The sequence below is a fragment of the Pseudopipra pipra genome, chromosome 18 (assembly GCF_036250125.1).
Source record: "Pseudopipra pipra isolate bDixPip1 chromosome 18, bDixPip1.hap1, whole genome shotgun sequence".
NCBI lineage: Eukaryota > Metazoa > Chordata > Aves > Passeriformes > Pipridae > Pseudopipra > Pseudopipra pipra.
The window spans coordinates 14,444,451-14,468,891 of record NC_087566.1 but is presented as its reverse complement, the minus strand read 5'-3'; the positions used below and the strand labels follow the sequence as shown (position 1 = coordinate 14,468,891).

Sequence of the window (24,441 nt, the reverse complement as noted above, 5' to 3'; positions counted from 1 at the left end):
AAAAAAGCAAACAACACAAAACTCCATGCCTTTTTTAAATCATCTTTTTTTCTCCTATTTGTTGGCAGGCTGAAGCCACTAGATGTAGAGTTCATGAAGGCCCTTCATGGCAAAGTCAACATTGTGCCTGTGATTGCCAAGGCTGACACGCTGACACTGAAGGAGAGAGAGAGGCTGAAGAGAAGAGTAGGTCTAACACTGGTCATGAGAACAGAGCAACCCGTGTCAAAGCCACATAGAAAGTCATTTCAGACTAAAGAGGGGTGAATGATATTGGCCAAGGACATAATGTTCAGGAAGTGTGAGGTGGGAAATCTTCCCTGGAGTCTGATGTGCTTTATCAGTTGATTCAGACCCAGTGCATTAATTTGTGAAGTCTTAACAGATTTGAACCCTGCAATCCTGTGAATTTGTACAACACTAATAACTTACCCCTTGAGTAGTGTAGAGATAATTAGTACTTCTAAAATGCAGTCTGTATTTTACACCAGAGTAAACCTTTTCATGGTAAGATTGCATCTTCTATATTACCTTTTCATGACAATTATTTTGTGATCCTCTGGCTTCCCATGGGCCTTTAGAATGTTATTGGATCTTTATTCCAGGGGTTTTCCTGTGGGAGTGCTTTTCTGTTTTCTTGAAAAGGGACTACAGTTCCATTTAACTGGAAAAACAGTATAGTTAAAATCATGCCTGCAAAACAGCACATGATCTGAATTCACCCTAAGTTAGAGGATTTGTTTGGGGCTCTTTTGGGTGAACCAGTGCCACGGTGACAGGTGTGAGCATGGTTTGTATGGGCTTGTAAACAACTGCAGTTCAGCATTGCTGTTGTGTTTGTATAAAGCTCAGTGATGGCAGAAAACTTGCCCAAGAAATGGAATAAACCCTCTATCTGAGGAAGTTAAAAGTGGGGACAGTTGTGACTGAATGAACCTTGTCTGCAAAGACAAACATCCACTGAAGGGGGGGAGAGGTATTTATAGAGAAGTGACCAGCATATGGGGAACGAGGTGAAAAGAGGAAGGAAATTAAAAATAGTCCATTTGTTGAGATAAAAAGGACCTCTAGGTCTTGCTGGGAGAAATTCTGTCCAGGCTCTTGAGCTTCTATTGTGTTCCTCCACAAATGCTGTAAGGAGATGACAGGTGCACCGTGTGCAAATGGAAAGAAGTCATAGGGAAGTAATAAAGCAGAAATGTGGCTGATTATGCTGGGGTTTTGCCTCTCTTGGTGAAAGATTTGTATCTCACAGTAATATTGTTTGCAGAGCTGCTACTTTTTATGAAGAAACTGTATTTGGTCTTTCAGCAGGGAACTCCAGCTCAGTTTTCATAGGTGCTTACTTGTTAGTTCAGCACTTGGGACCAGAATGGTGTTGAAGGATTCTAAGGAGGCATTTAAGTGGAGCATTAATAATTTCCAGTATAATTCACTGGGAATTTGAATGTTCTGCTTCAACAGTTCAAATACATAAAATAAACTGAATAAAATAGGTTCTAGCTACAGTCATCTTTCACAAGAGCAGTTCTTAGGTTAAATGAAGAGGAACATAGTCTTTCTAGGTTTCAATACTTGCTGTAATTTTTGGGGACTCCTATCTGTGCTCTTTTTATCTGCTGCTGGATGGTTTGTCTTAGGGTCAAGCCCAGCATGGTGAATGTGCTGTTTGACAGTCGCTTCTCTGTGTTGTTAACACTGGATTTTAGCTAAAACGTGGCAGTAGTGCAAACAAACATTTTACATTTCCCATGTGAATTGGGAATTGCTTATTTTTCAGTACACTTCTGGAAGTAGTGTTAGATTGAGGGTTTATGGTGTGCGTTTATTGTGGAAGATGGAGATGAATCCCACTGTACATATCCTGTGATGAACAGATTGATTTGAAGGCAACTCCTTGTGACCATATTCAGTGCTAATCCATGGCCAGCTCTTCCTACTTTGAGCAAAGTTACTTTTAACTACCTAATCTTTGAAACAGTCTTACCTTGGACACATGGACACCACATTTATGCATTGTCTGAGTGCAGAGTTGGATGTAGTGTGAGGGAGTGGTTAGGAAACAGGTAAACAAGTTGTCATTATTTTTATACTGCTGGCAAAGGTCACTCTGCAAACTGAGTTTATATTAAGTCAAATGTATAATGTGGTTCCAAAGCTTTGAAAGTCACAGCTACTGTATATTGTTCTAACTCAAAGCACCTTGGCCAGCAGAGCCTCTAATCAAGCCTAGGAATCAGAAGCTGCTGTGCTGACGCAGCCCCAGCCGTCCCTTTTTAGATGTTTCTGCCATTTGGCCGTCAATCTGAGGGCAAATGTTTTTGTTTTGCCGCTGTGGGCTGAGCAGCAAGATTAGCTTATGGTGCTTGCAGAGGAAACCCAGCTTGGAGTAATTCCTGTTTGGTCTTTCTGGAATTCAAAGTTATTTTTTAAAACTCTTGAGTGGGAAGAAATGCAAGACAGTTTCACAAGCTGTGCCATGCAAGGCTGCTAAGGAAACATGCTCAAAAGAATGACTTCATGAGAGGGGAACTAATATTTTGACTTTTTCTTTTTTAATTTCCCATGGGAAGGCTAATCTTTAAGAACACAGAATCCTCCGAGGCCAATAAAAATTCAGATTTGAAGAAGCAAAATGCTGTTTCATTGTTAGGCCCATAAAATACAGTTTGTTTTCATTGCAATTCTTTTTCCTTTCAGGAAAGCACTAGGTTTAACAGCTGTAATATATTATTCTAGCACCCCTTGCTGTTGGCTTTCCCGTTATTGTTTCACTTGCATTTTATCTTCAAGATCTCAGCCAGGTTAAATGTGCTTTCTTGTTTTATGCAGCTTAAAGGCATCACACTGCAGCACTGCCCCAGCTGTGCATCTTTTATTATCATTTGGTGACAATTTAGTTCTCTTCCATTTTGCAGAAAGTAACAACGTGCATTGAGTTAAATGCCATTGTGTCAATGTAGCTGTTAATTGCTTCTTGGCAACATTTGTTCCCAAATTTCTTTCTGCTTTAAAAAATGCTGCTCTCTGTGTAGGTGGGGGCTCATGATATTTTATTGAGTGTGGGGGATGTTTATATACCTGGCAGGAAAACACTGTCAGGGGAGTAGCTGTGCTCCAGACGTGGTCTTTCCTCTTCTAACCGCCTGGAGAATTGCTTGATTTTAAACAGCTGTTTGATAATCACATTCTGGTTGGACAAGTTTCATTTATACTGTAGCTGTTGCCATCACGACAGAGGATGGAGGAACCCAACAACAGCCAGAGAAACTCATTAAGAGCTCTCATCTGTTTGAAGTCTGCTTGTACTTGTGTTATTGAGTTAATCTCCAGTCATATGTGTAGTAGTGGCATCACAAGTGCTTACACAGACTTTTCTGAATATTTTTACAATGACCTCAAAGCCCTCCCTGATTTTCCCAGTTTGTCCTCTCTCTGAGTGCATTAGTGCAACAGTGCAGCTGCTTGGGTCAGGGGCTGTCTGGGGTTCCAGTAGCAGCTCCTTAGGGAAAACTGCTCTGGGAGGTTTGCAGAGTCCACCTTTTCTGCTGAAACATCCGAGGTGCCTGTGCAGAGAGCCACTGTGGAGTGCCAGCATTCCTCGTGCTCTCCTCATACCCTTCACTGGCAGAAACTGTGTCAGTGTGTTTGGTGCAGGGACACAGCTGACTGTCATGCTTTCAGCAGTGTGGCAGCAGAAGCATTCTCTTCAGTTTTGAAGAAAGGATTGACTTGTGCCACCTTTTGAAACTGCCCAAGGCCCAAAGTTATTTTGGCTGCTCACCCCTGAGGTGATTTCATTAGGAAAAGAATGTACACAGGAATATGGATACTGTATTTTTATGTAAATCTCAGACATTAGTGACAATAAAGAAAACTGTTTAAGAACAGGGTTTTTTTCTTAGTGGATTTTTAATGACTTTCTCCAGTTTTAAGTAGATAATGAGCTTTTGTCTCTTTTGATTGGAGAGGCAATACAAGCTGTCTTTTAAATTTTTGTACACATTAAATGCACAAAAATATACTTTGGCATGGGCTGAGTGGTTTTGATGGTGCAACTAATGAATCCCTTCTCCAAGTTCATTGCTTTTATTCTTCCTTCATATAACCTCACTTTGCTTTTGTCTGCTCTGTATTATGTGCCATGTAAATCTTCTGGCATTTTGTAATGATTTACTTGCTATGTTTTCTAAAAATGCATTTATCTTTTGTGCCTTTTAAAAAAATCTTTTACCCTGTGTTATTTGGTACTTTGGACACTGAATCAGGTGCCTATTTGTGACAGACTAGTAAATCAATGATAGATGTTTTTAACTGAATACCTCTTCATAAAATAAGAATTTACTATTCTTCCTTTTTTGTAAACTTTCAGGTTCTGGATGAGATTTCTGAACACGGCATTAGGATTTATCAGCTCCCTGATGCAGATTCTGATGAAGATGAGGAGTTTAAAGAGCAAACTAGAGTTTTAAAGGCAAGTTTCCCTCCTAATTTATTATTTTGCTGCAGTAGTTCTTCAATCTACACTATGCCTAAGGGTACTTTTACAAGGTGTTGAAAATTCCAGTTATCTTTGGATGTTGACTCTGAATTATAATCCTTATTATTCCAATCTCTGTTTCATCAGAATTCCAAAGGTAATATTGTGACTTTGTCTTCTCTTCTAAGGGAAAAGCCAGTGTTCACCAGGAACTGTAATTTGCAGTCTGTGTTCTGACTCAAACACTTCAGCAAGCAGGGAGAGAGTGTGTGTTATGGTTGCTGTACTGATTAACAGCTTTCCTCCCGTTAGATGAGATAATAAAGGTTTTACTGCAGTAATTTCCTCTCTGTGCTGTGGTATTTGCAAAGGTGCTTGAAGAATGTATCTGCAGTTCTCTCCAGCTCCTCCAGTGTGTGTGTGCAGTGTGTTTGTGTTGGCTGTTCTCCATGCTGGCTGTGGCAGATGACACATCGTGCCCAGACTGTGCTGGGACAGTCAGGTGTTCCAGAGCACAGCGTCATTTCCTTCTGGGCTCACACAACTGAGCCTCACAGAGCTACAGGTGTTCACTGGGAGAGGGTGCCTTGCCTAGAGTAGGATTTATTGCTTTTCTGATGGGCAAGGGTTTTAGCAGAGAGCATTTGTCAACATTTCTTTCCCCTCTCTCCTGTCTGTTATTTAAGTCTTTGTGCTTTCTTTAAAAAAAAGACAAAATACAGAAATCAACCGGCCAGAAATCAATCCAGTAACTTGTTTTTCTGTCTCAACTAGGCAAGCATTCCCTTTGCTGTTATTGGATCCAATCAACTTATTGAGGTGAAGGGGAAAAAAATCAGAGGCCGCCTGTATCCCTGGGGAGTTGTGGAGGTTGAAAATCCAGAGCACAACGATTTCCTCAAGCTGCGCACGATGCTCGTGTGAGTGACGGGACAACGGTCCCCTCTCTGGGGCTGACGTCACTGGGACAGTGACTGCACTTACAGCAGGGATCCTTCACTCCAAACTGGTTCTCATGGCAGTGCAGAGCGACATTTTAGTCCCCTGCAGCTTGTTGGGCTGCTGTACCCTCTGATCTCCGACTTGAGAAAATATTTTCTGTGTTTTACATTGCCAGATATATGTGGGTTTATGCCTTTATGGGAACTTTATGGTGGCTTTACGTTTCAGTTGAAGTTTTGTTATGGTGCAGTCGGTGGGCAGGGAGGCTTTTAAAATATTATTCCAAGTGAAAAGTATTCTTAAAAGCAAAGTGCAATTTTCCTGGCCGTGCAGGAAGTGCTTTGTTAGATGTGATGCCCCGCCCCTTTCTGATTTGAGCTGATACGGGTATTCTGCCTGCGTAAATGGCTTCCAGGGATTTTTTTATAAACGATGTTCTGCTGTTGTTGGACGTGGAATTCCATTGTGTCGTTCCCAGGTCAGTCTGGCTGGGCAGGGATTGCCCTCTGCTGGGCACTGGGAGCAAACGGGTTTTCCTCTTCCCTGACAATCAGAAGGCTAGGCAGTGTCAGCTGTTGTGTGAGCCAAGCAGCTCCACCTAGTTCTGTTACAAATTATACTTAACAGCACTTCAGATTCATAACATACTTCAGGAATTACAGGGTTTTTCTGAATAACTGTCTTTGCAAGGTTGTTAATGCTGCAAAGACTGGTGTAAACAAGTCACCTAAAGCAGTGAGTGAGAGAAGGACAGCGTGCTTTGGGTCTGGGAAGAACAGTGCTGGGGGCACTGTGAATTAAAGAGCAGGGAGCTCTGGTGGCTCTGTGGCAGGCTGGCTCTGTAAGGGTTCACTTTTCTGGGAAATGCATCCGTTGGATAAAACAGAAGATAAAAGGGGTGATTTTCTTTCCTTTGCTGAGATGGAGAGTGTTCAATGGCCCTTTGCCTGTTCCAGAACACACATGCAGGACCTGCAGGAGGTGACCCAAGACTTGCACTACGAGAACTTCCGCTCGGAGCGGCTCAAACGCACCGGCAAGTAAGTGGGTGCTGCTGGAGTCCTTCTTCCACTGGGACACTGCACTTGCTCTTCCTCCCAGCTAATCCCTGGGTGTTTCTCGTGAGATTCCAAGCTATGGAATTACTGAAACTTGTATGAAACACTTCTGGAAGAGGAGCAATGCACAGCAGGGTGCTGTGCTTACAGATGGCTGCTTGTTCTGTACCCATTCCCTGTTCTCTGTGCAGTGGGCTGCAGGCAAGGTAGGTTTTTATTAGATGGTGTCTGCTTGGAGGAAGTAAACACGAGTGGGCACATTTAAATAGGCCCCAGCTTACCTGATCAGGCAGGACACTGCTGCTCCAGTTACTGCAGGACTGCCATGGTGGCTGTTCTCTTGCTCCTGCATATATAGCTGAAGAGAGTTTTGACCAATCAAAATTTTCTGATAATGTCTGTGGGTTTTATGGAGTTTATTTTTTCTTTTTTTCTTCCTGGTAAGATTTTTGTCCTTGGCAACTTAATGCAAAAAAAATGCATGTACCTTTCCTGCATCTTTATGGTTAGTAACTGGTCCATACTCCACTTTTCTTTAAGTATTCAGCAAAGCATTTTGATCTTAAAGAGAAAAGGAAATGACCTACGCAGCTTTTTATTGGTTTGATTTTTGTACCATGGGTAGATAGTGGGGGAAATCTCTTCATTAAATTGCAAAAAAATCCGTATAGCAGTGAAGAAATGGAATTTTAAGAAATGGAGAGTGAATAGCAGGAGCTGGTGAGGTAAAGATGGCCTTTTACAAAAGGGAAGTATGAGACATGTAGCCTTTTTTAATGTTACATTAATTGAAATATGATCCTTAAATCTGTTCTTAGAGGTTTTTAGTTCTGTGTTTTATACTATCTGCATTCTTTTCTTCAATAGGCCTGTTGAAGAGGAAGTGGTAGACAAGGACAGAATCCTGCAGCAGAAGGAGGCTGAGGTAAGAGGGAACCTGTGAAGCTGTTCTTTGGTGTAACATGCTGTGCTGCAGTGTCAGTGTGTGCAGCTGGAGCTGTGGAACAGCCCAGAGCAGGACAGGGGAGCTGCCCAGGCACAGTTTGGGTCAGAGTCAGGGGCACTGTGGGTGGCAGCTGGCCCGGGGACTCTTGGTGCTGGGCAGGATATTTATCACTTCCCATCCCTGTGCTAATTTTCCATAAGAATATTTGCTATTTTAAGTATTGAAATCAGTTTATGTTTGTCAGCTACGTGTGCTGCTTTAAACAGTGTGTTGGGACAGACTGACAGTCTGAGGTCCTTTCAGATGTGCAGGTACTCACTGCAAGCATGTTACCAGTACATTTCTTTTTATGGCTTGTGGCTATGGAGTAGAAAAAGGCTGTTGGGTCTCAAAACTTCAGTGATAAAATAAATGTGAATGTTTTTTTCATCTTAATAGTATTTCTGTTGCATATTTATCTTATGGATTTGGTGTTTCCAAACTCTGATTTCTCACTCTGGTTCCAAGTTATTGCTTGGCCCTTCAACTTAGTATTTTTATGCTAAAGTTGTAAAGACTCAAACTTTTAGCCCAGTATTTAAATTCAAGGAGTACATTGCCAGTGCTTATGATTGCTTGCAATGTGAAAACTGAAGGCTTTCTGCCAATTGCAAGATAGTGGGGTTTTTTTAGTGTTTATCCTTCTTTTACACAATTCAGCTTGGATCCAAGTCCATAAATGCAGGAAGGTGTGATTTAAAAGATCAGTGCATATGTGCAGTGATTTGGAGTAAGAAATAAAGAGCTGCAAGCAGTTTTGTATGTTTCTGAGGTGAAAGAATGACTCCCATACATGGAAATTTTTGAAATGATGTTGCTTTGGTCTGTGCATTTCCTTCTTCCTTTATAGCATCCATATTTAAAAATAGCTAACCCTGCTTAGCTATTGGCTAACCATGGCATATTGACAGAAATAGCAGAAATGTTCCTAAAAGGAAATGCAGAAGTGGCTCATTATCACCATATTTAATGATTTGAATTAGTGGAGATTGAATGAGCTGTGTATTTATCCCTGTGTGACTCCATTCCAGCAGCACGAGCCCTGGGCTGGCTGTGCCCCCCAGGAGTGGGAGCTGTGCAGTGCTGGGTGCCCAGGCAGTGCCTCCTGTGCAGTGCTGTGTGCCCAGGCAGTGCCTCCTGTGCCTGCTGTGTGCCCAGGCAGTGCCTCCTGTGCCTGCTGGCTGTGCAGAGCAGCAGCCCCAGCAGCTGTCCCGCAGTCCAGGGGCCTGGACACTCTCAGGAGCACTTTGGGAAAATGCTTTTTGGTTTCCTTTTTTGTCCTTAGTGCTTCCGAGATTCAGGCAGTAGACTTAGAGATTTTTAAGTCATGGCTGTTTCTCCTGTTATTTGAACTTTATAAATCATACATGTCTAATAGTTAAGTAGAAGCTTGGGTATCCTTTAGAACTATTTATTTTAAGATTTATGTCTCAAAAAATTCTCCTATAACCATTTCCTCTGGAAACTCATGATAGGGCAGGCACATTATTATATACTGATCTATTCTGACCACTCTGTGTGAGTGTATAGATAGAGTTTTAAATGTATATACACACACATATACATATATAATATGCAATGTGTCTTTTATGTAACGTGGCTAAAGGGGTGAAATTTTGCATTTCTTGGAGGACAGTCTTTGGAAGTTTCCTCTGGGGCTAATCATCTCTGAATAATTGCTGCTGAAGTCGCAGAGGATTAGGTTAGAACTTGAAAAAACAAATACATTTTAACTTCTGCATTCTGCTGTCCCAAGGAGATCAAGAGGCTTTGCTGAATCCTCTGTAGATAAGCTGGTATGAGGTCTCTTCATCTCAAAACCATCCCTAAGGTTCAGACTGGGAAAAATCTGTGGAGGAAAGAGGCACAGAGGAAATGGGCTTGCATTCCATGGCCTTCACAGAGAAAACAAATATCCATTTCCCCTCCTGTTTTGCATTCCCATCAGTAACGGTGCTTGCAGTTCTATTTACAGTTTTGTGAGGTTTATATAACCTTGGAAGGAATGAATGCTTGGGCAAGTGCCAGGATCATCTTTATCAAGGCATCACTTTTGCTAAATGATCTTTTATTATGCCAAAGGATGTGGTCCCCAGTTCAGCAATCTGGAACTGCTAATCTGTCATTTTGGATTTACTGCTCCATCTTCTTGTGATTTTGCTCATTTGCAAGTGATGACCTGTTTTTCTGAGATGGGAAGTGAAAATAAGAATAAAGATACTCATGTTCCTTACTGTAAAGATGCAGTACAGATTATTGTCATGTTGTAGTGCAAATGGGCACAAAGTTACAGTGTGTAGTTTTGTGCCCTATTATTCCTACTCTGAAAACATCTCGTAATAAAAAGCTTTCAAAGTTTCGAGAGGTAGTTCTTCCAGAAAACAGTTAGGGCTGTGATTACATGAAAACAGCAAGGACTGAGCTTTCTCTGGCTTCTCCAGTGAGCTATTCTGAGGCTTTGGGCAAATCTTCTCTCCACTGCTTCCAGTGCAGCTGCTCAGCACTGGGCTGAGTGTGGTAGAACGAACCACTCTGCTGAAATTGTTTGCTCCTGTCCTTCCACCTTGGGAGTGTGTTTAACCCTTTGGCAGCTGAGATGAGGAGCTCTGGGTCACTGTGGGAGTCAGAGAGGGCACAGCAGTGGCCTGGGGGAGGTGAGGGTGTGAGGAGTGTGTGCAGGTCACTGCCTGGAAGTGCAGGGACATGTGCAAGTATTTTCTTGAAAGATAATGTGGAAACTTTTATGTGAAGAGACAGCACGAGTGCTGCTGCAGGCTGTGTATCCGTGATTCCTGTGAGGGCACAGATACCTTTGAGGAGGTGCATGGTTCATTTTTAACTCTTATTTTAAATGTTTGTTTCTTTTCTGTGTTGCTGCAGTAGTTACATGACAGTTTGAACTAAATTTTAGTCCTGACATAAGTAAACTAAGAGGTGTTTATGTCAAGGTTAAGTTTATTCTTTTGCCTTTTGTTATCTGAGAACTCACAGGAACGATTTGTTTTACCAGATCTCCAAACATTATTTCCTGGCTTCCTTTCCATGGTGTGCATTGGCCCTATGCTGTCATGTTGGAGCATCTGTTCTTCAGGGCCTGAATGTGAATGTATTAATGCTACTCTTACAAGTGAGAGGAGTTGCTGCTGAGCAAGATCAAAGTCATTTTATGGCCTTGATGCTTGCAGTCCCCAACAGCAATGGGAACACAGATGTGGATGTGACATCAGTGCCAGTCTTTGGTGTGATTCTTTACATTCTCCTCTATTAATAGCAGGGTTGTTTCTGTCTGTGCAGGAGGTCCAGTAAGGTGAACATGAGCTGCTTTTGGTGTGTACTGTGATGTGGAGGAACAGCTCTTATGGCCCATCCTCTACTTGAGGAATTGTTACCACTCGAGCACGATACAGCTGGATTCTCTTTTTTTAACTCCACTCCTGAGCTGCCAGGATTCCTGCTGTGCCAACCATGTCCTGCCCGAGGTGTGCATCCTCCCTGAGTTCAGCACTGCAGTCCTATAGTTATGGGACCAGGTTTTGCTGTGGTAACTATCGTTGCTCACAGGCTGTCTGCTGAGAATACTGTTGTGAAACTGGTAGTTGTAAGTTTGATTAGAGCTTGAGAGCCACAGTCTCACAGCAAAAAGCAACCATTATTTGCATAGCAAATGCTCAGTGAAAACCGAATCAAAATGCTGATGCAGCCCAGGATGCAGTGAAAAATAGGTGTGCTTGAGTACCTTTCTGGTTTTCTTTTTTCTTTTTTTTTTTTTGCCAGCTTTCCTTATGGAAAAGAGACTTATCTCCCAATGGCCATAGGAGACAACAGTGTGCCTGGTTTTGCCTAGTTTTTTTCACAGGCTTTGTGCCTGGAAGTTTTTCTACTGAATTACCCTGAAATAGCTTCAGAAACTTGCCATTACTTAGCTAATGGACGAGACTGAGACTTCACCAGTAGGTCTCAAAAACTCCCCATGAGAATGGAAAAGGACAATCTTGTTACAATATTAATGTTAGAGCAGAGTGGGTCTCATGGGGCTTTTGTGCTGCCTACGTTTGTGTCCTGGGCAGCATCTGATTTCCCTCATGGTATGGGCAGATTTTTATCCCTGAAGGTTAAGAAAATGCAAGTCTCAGTGCTGTATTTAAGTCCTACAGTGATGCTGGCTATTAGCAGAGTTCTGTGTCTGAGCAATCCCCATAGTACTTGGGCAGCAATATCTTCCCCTGTCATTACTGTTGGGTGGCTATTTTGGGAATGTTTCATGGCTCTGCTTGGAGTGCTCTTGGGAAAGCTCAAGTAGGAGAGCTTCCAAAAAGCTAGTTTTATTCTGGTGGTAAATCTGCAGAGAGGCAGTTCAAAAGACCAGGTGTCTTACATTTTCACAGATGGATCTTTGAAACTTCTTTTTTTATTGTATCATGGAATCAATGCAGCTCTCACTTCTGAAACTTTCTGCTTTTTTTTCCTCCTTGCTGCAGCATTATGCCATCTTTCTGATCAGGAGCTTTTTGGTTTGAGTATTTAGCAGAAAGATGTAGATGGGTTTATAATAATCCTTGCAGACTTAGCTGTATCTCATGCTGTTGCTATGTGAATCTCCTTTTGTCAGAGGGCATCTCTGCTGCAGTCACAGGAACCTGAATTAGCCTCTCCTGAACCCTGTGCTGCAGCAAGAGGATAAGTACATAAGCCAGCTAGTTCTGGGCAAGCTCTGTTACTGCTGGCTATGCTGCAATCTGTTTTTTACTCCTTAGTTAATCTTCAGTTTCTTACCATTTCCTAAATCTGTATCTGAGACCAGGCAGGGAAAAGTGATATGGGCACCTGCAATTTGTTTTTTCTGTTCTGTGATGTTTCTTTCTGGTTTTTCTTGTTTTGTGGTTGTTTTTATTTTGGTTTTTTTTTTTTTTCAAACAGCCCAAACCAACAGCTCAACACCATGTACATGCAATCAAGTATTTGTCTCAGATTCTTTTGTATTGAATCTGATGCAGTAATGAGTGTCACAATAGTTAATGTGGTTCACTGGATGAAAGTACAGGATGATTGTTTAAACACTGGGTTTTGAGTTAGAATTCCCCCTGACCTCCTTGCAAATAACTGAAAGCAATTCTCTACTTCAATAAGATGACAACTTGCTTTACAAGCCTCAGATTTTTACATGACCTCCAATTTGAGATAGACTCATACTTTATACAATGTGCATGGAAATAGGAGCCTATTTCCTTCCCAGCTTGTAACACAGGACATTTGTAGTTCTGTATGTGAAGCTTCCCCACCTGCATTTGGAAGGAAGTACCAGTCATTTGTAAACCAAATTAGAGGTATTTGCATATACATTTTGAAAATCTCTATTGGTGATCTTTCTTCTTTCTTAGGAACATTTGTTCCAATTAATGTTATTTAAAAAAAACCCAAAACCAAACAAACAAAAAACCCCCATTATGTATAACTGGCCTTTTATGAGATGGAAACTAACTTATAAGTGTTATAAGAAAATGCCTTAAGAAAACAATTATTTCCATGAAAAATCATTGTTTAGATGTAAAAAATATTGGTTCTTTATATGTTTAGTCTGGCTTTTCAAATTTTATAAACATCTTTCTGTTTCTCTTTTGAAGTAGTTTTTAAATCCTGGCTGCATGTTCAGCTGTTCCTGTTGCTAAAAATTTGCAGAGCTCTTTGATAGCCAAAGGCTGAGTGTTCCTGCATGGTCTTGTGCTTTGAGCACTTGTGTCAGAGCAAAGCTGCTTCAGCTCGCTCAGGTGCATGTCTGCACCCCAAAAGGACATGCCTTTCTCACTGCAGATTAAATGGGGATTCACAGCTCTGTAAACAGCAAAAGAGTTGGACTTTATAGCTTAATTTTCATTATAAGTATTCTTCTGTGAAAGTTAGATGTAATGAACTGAAGAGTGTGAGATGGGGATAACCAAAGTATTCAATTATGTGAATTACTGAACATTTGGAGCTTGTGAGGAAGAAAACAGGATCAGCATTCTACCATGGAGGAAGAAGATGTATGGTCTCTGGATTGTTGGCCTCCTCCTGCCTGGTTTAACCATGGCTGTGTCTCTTGCAGCTGCGCCGCATGCAGGAGATGATTGCCCAGATGCAAGCCCAGATGAGGATGAAGCCCGGGGATGACTGAGGTGTTTGACACCTGGATGCATCAGGTATTGCTCTTCTCACTTGTTTCCTTCTCTTACATCAGACTTTCACAGTGGTTATGTTAATTGTGCACTTTGGACTTGCTTTCACAGTACTTACAGAGGAGAAATGAGTGGTGTTCTGGGTAGGCTGGAAAAGAAGATCTGTGCAAATGTTACCTTTGCAGCTGTTTTTAAGACCTGTAAATGCTTATCCTCAGTGCCTTATTTTTGGATCATGTGGCTTTGTTTCTGTTAGCACAAGCTGCTCAGAAAATTGATTTGTTTCTATGTAAACAAAAGTTAGGGTGTTTGGGGGTATGAAGGCTGCTGCATTTATAACAGTTTTCTCAAAGAACCAAACAGAATTGTACGAGCTGGTCGTGTGCAGTGAGTACAGACTCCCTTGGTGGTGTGTGTGATGTATGAGCTGGGATCAGAGCGAGCAAAGAAAAAAATTCTTGTAGCAAATATTAATTCTTTCTTCAGAATGCAGCCCTTCTGATATAATTCTTCTTTTAAATGCAAGAAGGAAAAACAGAAGGATATGAGGAGTCTTGTTGCTTAATACTTCAGCTTAATACTCTAGTTGTGATTGCTGGTCTTGTGGAATGTAAAGCTTGAATAAAATGGATTATATTATCCCTTATGACCTCGTGGCAGCTGCCAACATTCCAAGCCTAAAATAAGGAGATTTTTTGTTGCCTTTATTTGAACCTTCAGTCTTCCTGTTTACATAAAGAAGAAAAAAAAGTTTAAGAAATAAACTTATTCACTGGATTCTGATTTAAGCAGAAGTTGATGGTTTTACTGCTTTGTTCACTGTGATCTTTGAGTGAAGTAGTTAAGGGAAAGAAGTAATGCACTCTCAGGTTTCTTACTGTCACAGTTCCAACTGTTTAAGATAGAAGTCTTCACATCATGTTTTCCAACTTCCATCTAAGATGTGCTTTCCCAAAGTTGGAATTTAAACCCTGAGGATAATTTTGTGGCTGACCATGCAGTGTGTGCAGGAGCAGTGTCTGACACAGCCCTCATTCCCTGGGCAGGAGCCTGTTCAATACTGGAAGTGTTTCAGTCTGAACTGAAGGTTCCAAGTTTTCATGGTGACTTTGTTTTGTCATCACATGGCCAAACTCTGAGCACAGCAATGGCTGTTTGCTGCAGGACAGTAGTGCAGTGTAAATGGTTGGTACTGTTTTTTGCAAAGGAGCTCAATTCTTTGTGCAACTTACAAATCATGTTTAATCACATGGCACCTTTACACTTGTATTCAGTCAGAAAAACCCCACTGTAGGTGTAATAACCTTGTCCATAGCTGTTTGCAGAGCAGAGGATGGCAAATGGTGCAAATGCATTCAGAGTTGTGTCTTGAGTTCCTAGGTGCTGGCTTTGCTGTGAAATCAGGCTCTGGGGGCTGATGGGATGTAGTATTCCCACTGATGGCCAGCCAGTGATGGCCCCAGATTCCCTGTGTGTCACAGCTTCTGCAGTACTGGCTCTGGTATTTATAAAGCTGACCTGCAGCAGAGTTTGTCCCAGGCTGAGGTTGCAGCCATGGCTACAGAAGCAAACAGAGTTGAGGCCATGCTGCTGTGCCCAGGGCAGTGTTACCCCGTGGGTACCTCACACTGCTGACCTGCAGTGCAGCTTGGACCACTGAGGGTGCTAAGCAGGGAGATTTGCAGACTTAACTGAGTGTTCCCATGATCTTGTTGTGATTTAGTTGGAACTGAATCTCCAGGAAGTTAATTGGTCTGAAATACCGAGTGGGGACAAATTTGGGAAGGATTTGAGTGAGATCTTCATACGTGGAGGTCCTGCTGTTTCTTTGGAATTCGCTGAGCTCCATTTCTGCAGCTGCTGTGGAAATCATGTTTGACAGATCGCTTTCAGGAAAGAGTTTTGAACTTACTTTTTGTTACCCTTGAGATGCTGATGGGGTAAGTTATTGGCCAGTATGCACAGTCAGAACTGCAGTTGCAGTCCTGCTGAGCCAGGGTGTTGCTATATGATCCTGGCAGCATGTTGAAGTGAATCCTCACCCAGAACTTACCCTTAGGCAGGTTTCTCTCATGCATGTTAAGTGACTTTGCAGTTCAGGAGGAATGACGAGTTCAACCTCCAGCATTCCCATCAGATTTATTTGCTGTATTTTATTTAACTCACTATTTCTAGAGAAACCAGGAAACTTGTAATTAACACAGTGGTTAACAGAACCAAACTGACAACAAATTTAAATATACTTGATATCAATATTTTTGTTCTATCACAGCTTATCTTGAACATCTCTTGGGTTCTAGTTTTACAACTTTAAAGGATCAGCTCTGCTACTGAATCCACAGTCTCTTCTCCAGTTGCTCTTTTGCACCCTTACTTATCTTTATACTGAGAAAAATATGTGACTCTATAGACAGTTTATATAAAATTTACTATTTTCACTCCTTTTTATTTTGGATACATACATATTTTTTTATTTTATTCAAAAGTCCCTTAAAATATTTTTCCCTACATAAAACACAGATATAAAGATGTTTTCAGGTATTTTGGGAAAAGAGGAGTATTGTGTAAAAACCTTCAGAGATGAGAGCTGGAGAATAAGCAGTAGGGTAATGAAATGTGCTGATATCCAAGTATGTGAAATACCCACTTCTGGTTTCAGATGTATTTTGGGGTGGGGAGGAGATTGCTGGATGCTTTTGGGGTTTTCTAGAAGGAATCTGGCATTGCAGAATGATTAAAAAGTGTTAAGCTCAAAACCTTGCCAAAAAGCCTGACAAGTCTGTATTCCCATGAGGTGCTGCACAGATGGGATGACTGGAAGGTCTGGTTTGCCTGATCCCTTTTGAATAGGGGCAGCTTTAAAGGGTTTATGGGAAGGGCAAAGGGAGAATTTCCTTCCAGAAGACTCCTTTGCTCTCAGGGCTGAGGTACGAGGAGGGTGACAGAGGCAAAGATCACACACAGGGAACGTGCCCCAGGTTTCCAGAGGGATGGATGGATGGACAGATCTCCTGCTCTGGAGAAGCAGAATCCTGACAGGGAAGGAGGACGAGTGCTGGTGGAGCCTGGGTCAGAGGTGGGAAGGGAAGGTGATTGTGGCACTCTGGTCACTCCTGTTCCCAGCTTTGGCAAAGGCCTGTGAACACAGGGGGTGCTGAATAAGATCTTTGAGTGCAGCCTAACAAGGGTGCTGACCTGCCCTTTTATCTGTTTGCTCTGAACATTTCATAGCTTCTGTGTACAGACAGTGCAGTGGAGGAGATTGTAGCAGGCAATGAGAGCACAGCTGGACACCAAAATATTCTTGGAATAAGCACTAACAATTTTTTTTATCCTAACTTTTGATAGATTCACCTTACTAATCTTTTTCAGATTTTTTTCTTCTAAAGCACAAGACTGCTCTAAAGGGTCGAAGCTTCTTGTACTTGACAGTTCAAATAAAGGTTTGAAGAGAAAGATGGAAGGGGGAATAAGTTACCAAAACCTAAAACAGGCTTAGTTTTATTTGGGTACTCCAATACAAAATGCTTTTGAAATAAGCCTGCAGTAATTCCAGGAGCATATTGACTAGTTCCTGAACTTGTCCATCTCAGATGAGCGATTATTATGAAAAGCTGGAATTATTTTATCAAATTAAGTGGTTGTTGGTGGATATTTCTTCCTTTTCCCTCTCTGTTTCTGAAAGTGTATCTCTTTGCAATCTGTTTTCCTCTCATTATTCTTACAGATCTGGTTTGTTGTCTTCACTCAACGTCAAGATCATACTGGGACAAGCCAGTGACAGTAGCCAGGCTATGGAGAGCTAATACAGCCATCTGGAAATGTAGTTATAGTTAGGGAAATATGCTCATATAAAAAAGAAACCCAAGCATCTTGCACTTAAAATATCTGTAGGATGTTGAAAATTCTTTTAGTATAGGTTGTAATTTCCACAACTATTTTAAAGCCTCCTGAGCTTGCTAACACTGATTCTTGATAAGACCAGTGCTGAAGACACTAAACAGCTCCTTCTTTCTGACAATGAATTGACATCATTTAACAGAACAACACAAAAGCATTGTCATAGCAACCAGCCTTCAAACGATGCTGCTGAATGCTGATGAGAAATGTCATTTGAGGGAATAGAGATCATGCTGTAGTTTTTGGCAGCTGAAATTGAGAACCTGGAGAATGTGAAGCTTGGGCAAATTTGTAATATTTGGAACAACTGCCTGGCACTGCCAGTGGATGTTTCTCTGGCTTAGAAACTAGAGCAGGAGGGCACCATTGTGCTCCAGCTCTTCTGACTGTGGAGCTGTTGAGCAAACCCTGCACTGATGGGCTGGCACCAGGGGTGTCTCCTTTAGAGAACAGACTTTTGAGAGCAATTGTTGTTGTCAGGGGTGAATGGAGTGATGTTTATTTGCTTTCAGTAGTGTGTGGATGCCTTAGGAAGGATGAAATCCCCAGTGTGGTGGCTGCAGTGGCATTCCCAGTTCTTGGGCATATGTGCGGTGGCACCTGGCACTCTGCCTCTTAGAGCCTTGATTGCCCAGGTGTGTTACAAGTGACATATTCCACCTCTTCCTCTATGCCAGTGACACACTGCTGTATCCACTGCAGCTCCTGGATGCATGGGCTGATTGAATGATGGCTTCTGGCTTGCTTCCAGAATTCTTGGGCATTTAGTGTGCCCGAGGGATGGGTACACAGACCTACCAGGTCTGTGCCAAAGCCTGATGTGGTATCATGGGGAACCTGAAAATGCTTCAGAGACACCTTATGCTAAAGAAACAGAGGAACATTTACAGTTTTGAAGCTTGGAGCCTGGTATCTGTGTGTGACTCATGGCTATCAATATCAGCATATCTCACTGCTGAATGTTAGAAAGCAGTTCAGAGGCTGGGTTTGTCCCTGCCTGTGAACTCGGTGATGACATTTGCTGTGGGGAAGCACAAGGGCTTCTGCAGACCAGCAAAGGAAAGGGAACAAACTCGAAGCAGTGAAGTCAACAGAGGGTGACTGAAATAGCAGAAATTCAAAACGTTTGGGGTGCAGGTAACAAAAAGAGTCAAAACTACCTCACAGCAGGCACTGGTGCTGTCCAGTACTCCTCTGCCTTGTGGGAAGATGCCATTTCCCAAAGTTCCTGCTGATGATGGGACACTCAGAGGGGTGCACCTACAACATAAAATGGGTGCTACTTGAAGAAAAACAATTTAGGTCAGTGAGAAACTGCAGCTGCTTAGAAAGCAAATTTCTCTCATTGGGAATTCAGACATGAACATGTAGAGATGTCAAGTTGCCCTGCATTGTAGTCGTGTTCTTGGAAACAGCCGAGGGGGAGGCAAACCCATTCTTTCCCAGGTGTTTGAAATGTCTAAAATACAAGACTCTGAGCAGTGTGACCAAGTGCTTCAGGGAGCAGGTGTACGTAGTGCTTGCTGGTTACACTGCTCACTGAGAAAGTCTTGTTTGAATGGCACACTGGAGAAATGTGGCCTCTCTCTTAAAGGATGGGATGAGTTCACTTTGCAGCTGGAGGCATTTATTAACACTGTGTTGGGGAAAGGAGCATGGGGGACTGTAAGGTTGGTCTAAGAAAGATGCAGATCAAATTGTCAAGAACGATACCAACCGAACTGCATCATGAAATACTGTCTCACAAGGAGATGAGGAAGCAAGAGCAGTGAAACAAATCCACACTAAAACTCTACAAACATCCTTTGCCAACACCCAAGTGTGTTCCATGACCACATAAATGCGGGTGTCGTGTAGCTGATGCTGGAAACATCAATGCACAGCTGTGCCTATAACCCCAGCCTTCACATTTACTGGAAATTCCAGTCTTTTTGTGAGTCTGACACACCAGGCACGGTTTCCTCTGGAGGTACCTGGAGCAGATTGGAGCTGGGCAGGCAGTGGCAGAAATCAAGTTTCTCTTTCATACTCGAAGCAGCAGTGTAGCACAACAGTTAATTTTGAATTTGCTTAGCAGACTCTGGACTCTGGCTTTAAAGCCTTACTGCTGGCTTGCTTGTTTTAGGTGTTATGGGAAGTGATGGACTTCTCACAAGGTGCAGGAATTGTGCATTGAGCAGAACCCCCATAGTGAGAGTGGCCAAGAGCAATGCACCCTGTTGGCAGCTTTCCTTGCTCCTTATCCCAGGTGTAGTCTGGATGAGTGGTGCACTGTATTTTATAAGTGAGTTGACACAACAGTGTTTTCTAGGATATTTCTTTTTCTCTATCCAGATGAATGTTTAAGCTATTTTTTCCTGTCAGGAATGAGTGTTTTTGGGACTGGAAAATTTGAGGTGTTTCCCTGAGTTCCAAATCTGACACATCTTCCTAAGCAAGACCCAATTTTCAGGGAAAGCTGGAATTCTGCTTTCTTTGTAGCGGCCTTTTTGATTGGCAAGTAACTGTAGAAATTCCAAAACTGGAAGTTACTTTTGAAAGTACAGACTGGTATCCCTTTTTTTCAGCCATAGGAGTACTGCTGTACAAATGCTGGGAAAAAATCTTCTTTCCTGTTTTACCTGAGCAGTGCCACAGGAGTGTTGGTGCATGCCAGCAGCCTTGCTGCTCCCCTGTAGCCCTGTTTGTGGGGTGGTTTGTGCTCCAGCAGCAGTGCTGCCTCCGTCACAGGCGAGGTGGTGCCTGGTGGGCAGTGCTTTGGAGATGAGCTGTAACACACTTCTGGTGTTCTTGCAGGCAGAGGGGGGGTGGTGCTTAACAAAGTATGTAGCTAAAAATAAGTTCTCATTTATTAGCTCTGATTAGACATTTGTGATAAACATCTGGGGCCGGGCTGCTCAGCTGATCTCGTTCTCGGGCCGGTCCCTGTGATGCAGGGACTGTCACTCCTTGTTCCCTGGATTATGCTGCTTTCCTTGGAGGGGCTCAGGCTGCCCCAAATGCTCTGACAGTGCTGACAGTTTGTCCTTTCTAATGCTCTTTGTTTTCCATTTTGTCCCCAGCAGCAAACGGGTCTCTAAGTGGATGGGTGCTCTGTTTTCTTTGCCCGAATGGGACCGTTCAAATGCAAAAGCTGGATGCCACAGACCAAGACCTGCTAAAACAAACACAAAGTCTGAAGAACGTGTTGTAAAACGGCTTGTTTTATATATCCAATGTTATTCAACTTACAGTGTATCTTTTTTTGATTCTTTTGGTAATGCTGTCTTCATACTTATAAATGTGGGTTTATTATCCTTCCTATATCTTTTTATCAGAAGCTGATAAGAGTACTCTGTTTGGACTAGTCATTGTGGTGGGTTTAAGGAGTTAATCATGTATCTGATAGGTTGTTCTGAACAGTTTCGTGGTTAATACTAAGACTTTGTGGCCTGTTTACAGTAAAACGTGTGTTTGCACAGTATCATAACTTTCACCTGCCATTTTAAGTCATTATGTATCATATCAGTTTTTCAGAACTTTCTCTCTGCTTTTGTTACTTTTGGAGCTTCATCTCTGGTGATTTGCATTTGTGTGGTTGTATGAGAAGATGTCCAAAGCGCTGATGCTCCAGCGGTGGTACAGCAAAGCTGACTGTTCTGACTCGTGTGCCTTACTGTCCGGGAACGCTGCACACCCCACGGCTCGGGTGCTGCCCTGAGGGTCTGGTGAGGGTCTCCAGTATTGATGGCAACAATTGTCACAGGCATTTCTATCTGTCAGCTGAGCGATGGCATGTACTCAGTTTTTTATATACCATAACACTAATTTTCATCCAAGTTTTGTAATAAATTGTACGAATGTGGAAAATGTTGATTTTTCTTTTTTTTTTTTGGGGGGAGTTGTTTTTTTTTGTTTTATTTTATTTTGGCTTTTTCAAGCTAATCTATGAAGTGCTGTAATGCTGTCGTGCACGGTGTGTATTCAAAGGAATTGTGATGTTTGCTCTGAGGAATGAAGGCATTTTCTAAAATTTCTCTGCATATGAACTGCTTTGATTTCATTTCGAAACAACTTTAAAAGTGTTTTACCTGGAAGTTGGGTAGCAAGGCTTTGCATCCACTTTTTCCCAAAGTTCATTAGGCACCTACTGATGTCTTTTAGGTGGGTAAATACCTTGGAAAATCTGTTTGCACATCTTAGCAACATGCATGAATTTATAAAGTATTTCCTTTCCGTCGTTACTGACTGTGTAGCTCTTTTCTGCATGCTTTTGTAGTCTTGTGTGTTTTATATATGCATAAGTGTAAATTACTTTGCAAATAGGGGGATTGAGACACTTTGTCTTCTGTACTAAATTGGGGTGTCTCTCCTGTAATGATCAGCCTTAATTTTGCTGTCTAGCAATGAGTGTTTAATCAGGATAGGATTCACAAACACACAGGGATGCGTATTTGCCTTGTTTGGAGTTGAACTGCATAAACTGGACATTTCATTGTTACCTCAGTGGCTGCTATCATGAAGGTGACAGAAGAAATTCAGTGACAGGTTTGTGTTCACACAAAGTCTCTTCAGGTTTCTGAAGATTTGAATTTAAGTGTGTCTGTCCAGAGGGCCAAGGTGAGAGATTTAATGGGAAACTTCATCTCATCAGTAGTTTGCTGTTATTTGCACCTTTCTTATTGTTTTTCTTCCAGAATTTTGCATGATATTTCGCAACCTTGAGAGAATGATGTGCTGTCCGTTTGTGCTTGTGGAAGTTGGAGCAGCCACACCCCTCCTGAGAAACCCAGGCTGCAGTTACAGACCTCGGTTAGGGCTGGATTAGCTCTGAGCAAAGGGAACATGAAAGCTCCACCTTTCAAAGCCAGCTAGGACAATGGGGAAGTGCACTTTCAAAAGCATCTAGTCTTTAATTTTGTTGAGAACAGAGGGTTTTGTCCTCCCTCTTTTCAAAGCAAGGTGCCTAATGTCACTGTCACAATTCTCATGTGGGAAGCCTTAGTGAACAGATTTTTACTAGTGGATACTGATTAGGAGTTGTAGTCTTTACCTTCTTTGGGCTTGTGGATTCCAGATGGAGCATTTTGGCTCAAAATCTGAGATCTGTTTTAATAATTGTCCCAGAAGGGCTTGCAGTGCTACTGATCCCATATGCTTTCTACCACTTCTTTGATGTTGTCTGATGTTAATTTTCAGTTACATTTGCACTTGGTTTTGTTAAAATACTTCACAGCTTACTGGGGGAATGTATATTTGTTAAGCCAAGTCTTTGCTAGTCTGAAGATCTCTGGATGGCCTAGAACCGGCTTTTGTGACCTTGCATTTCCACTCCCATGGTGCCAGCAGTGCCAGGGCCATGGAAGACAAGTCACTTCCTCGGAATTCCACCCTGGCCTTCTCCAGGCTGACATTTTCCAGCACTGAGACAAAGTGCCCATATGTAACTATTTTAATGACTGTTCAGCAGGATCAAGGAGAGTTGACTGTGGTCCTTTCAGTCTTCATTAGCTTTGAACAGTGGCAGACTATAAACCAACTCATGAAAGGCTGATTGGCTCCTTGGTGCCTTTAACTGTGGTGCAGGGTCTCTAATGCTCTCTGGCTCTCTAGTGTTTAAAAACAAGAAAATGTGCTGACAATTACGTGATTTATTTTTTTCTGATGCATTGAATCAATGGCCAAAAGTGAACTCAGAATGAGCTAATGGGGTTTTAAAATGTATGTGCCTGGGATTACCAATCTCTGGTCTTGAAAGTGTCTCCTTGTTTAGATCTGAGGGATGTTTTGAATGAGAAGGTGGAAGAAATGCCAAGATAAATGCTGTGATAACTACAAGGATTTGAAAAGTTAGTACTGTGGCATTGGTGTCAGATTTGTTCCAAGGCAGGGCAGTGCCCTTGCACTTGTGCAGCCATCACCCTGCCAAGCTTATTCTGTCCTGTATTTGGAAGAGTTTCAGGTTTGATAATTTACCTGTCCTTGAAATGTGGAAGACATGAGCCCTCCCTGCAGCCGTGGAAGGCAGGGGAAGGATCTGGGTGTCCCGAGTCTTCACATCCCCCTCTCCTGTCTCCTCTGTTGTTGAGGTTTCTGTGAGCTGTTCTCAAATCATGTGCAACTGCTGCTTTTCATTTGAGTTCTCTCTTGCCTTTTCTTTAAGAGTTATACTGACAGCTTTTACCTAAAATAACTTTCCATATAACCTCTCTAAAAATTTTTTAATGGAAACAGAGCACACATTCCTACTTCACGCAGCATGGTTGCAGTATGATTCAGGACTTCCCACTGTATTTCGAGGCGCTAAATCTGGAAACGCATTTCCTATTTATTCCATTTGTGTTTGGGTTTTGTATTTATTTATTTTTTTAACGCTGTATTCCCTCTTCTGGCTGTTGTGTTTGTGTCGAGAGCAGGCAGTGCTCTGGGCAGGGGTCTCTGGCTCCGATGCCCCGTACCAGTGTGGGCTGGCGGGGCTGGGCAGGGGGCTCTGGGGCGGTCTGGGCAGGGGGCTCTGGGGCACTTTGGGCAGGGGGCTCTGGCTCCGATGCCGGTGTGGCCCGGCGGGTCCGGGCAGGGCTGGGCAGGGGTCTGTCGCTCCGGTGCCGGTGTGGCCTGGCAGGGCTGGGCAGGGGTCTGTCGCTCCGGTGCCGGTGTGGCCTGGCAGGGCTGGGCAGGGGTCTGTCGCTCCGGTGCCGGTGTGGCCCGGCGGGTCCGGGCAGGGCTGGGCAGGGGTCTGTCGCTCCGGTGCCGGTGTGGCCCGGCGGGTCCGGGCAGGGCTGGGCAGGGGTCTGTCGCTCCGGTGCCGGTGTGGCCTGGCAGGGCTGGGCAGGGGTCTGTCGCTCCGGTGCCGGTGTGGCCCGGCGGGTCCGGGCCGGGGTCTGTCGCTCCGGTGCCGGTGTGGCCCGGCGGGTCCGGGCAGGGGTCTGTCGCTCCGGTGCCGGT

At 42.9% G+C, this 24,441-nt stretch overlaps 1 protein-coding gene across 4 annotated transcripts in view; it reads left to right on the top strand.

Moving 5' to 3' along the window:
• LOC135424252 (septin-2) overlaps nucleotides 1–21,366 on the top strand; it is a 34,996-nt gene extending 13,630 nt beyond the window's left edge. For 3 of the 4 annotated variants that reach the window (XM_064675328.1, XM_064675329.1, XM_064675331.1), the window contains 7 exons: nucleotides 69–186; nucleotides 4,373–4,474; nucleotides 5,255–5,400; nucleotides 6,379–6,462; nucleotides 7,348–7,405; nucleotides 13,548–13,641; nucleotides 20,580–21,366. In XM_064675328.1, the coding sequence (XP_064531398.1) occupies nucleotides 69–186; nucleotides 4,373–4,474; nucleotides 5,255–5,400; nucleotides 6,379–6,462; nucleotides 7,348–7,405; nucleotides 13,548–13,616 (577 nt within the window). In that variant the 3' untranslated portion in view covers nucleotides 13,617–13,641; nucleotides 20,580–21,366. The remainder of the gene's footprint in view (nucleotides 1–68; nucleotides 187–4,372; nucleotides 4,475–5,254; nucleotides 5,401–6,378; nucleotides 6,463–7,347; nucleotides 7,406–13,547; nucleotides 13,642–20,579) is intronic. The other variant, XM_064675330.1, reaches the window with a different exon arrangement.
• Nucleotides 21,367–24,441: the final 3,075 nt, after the last annotated feature.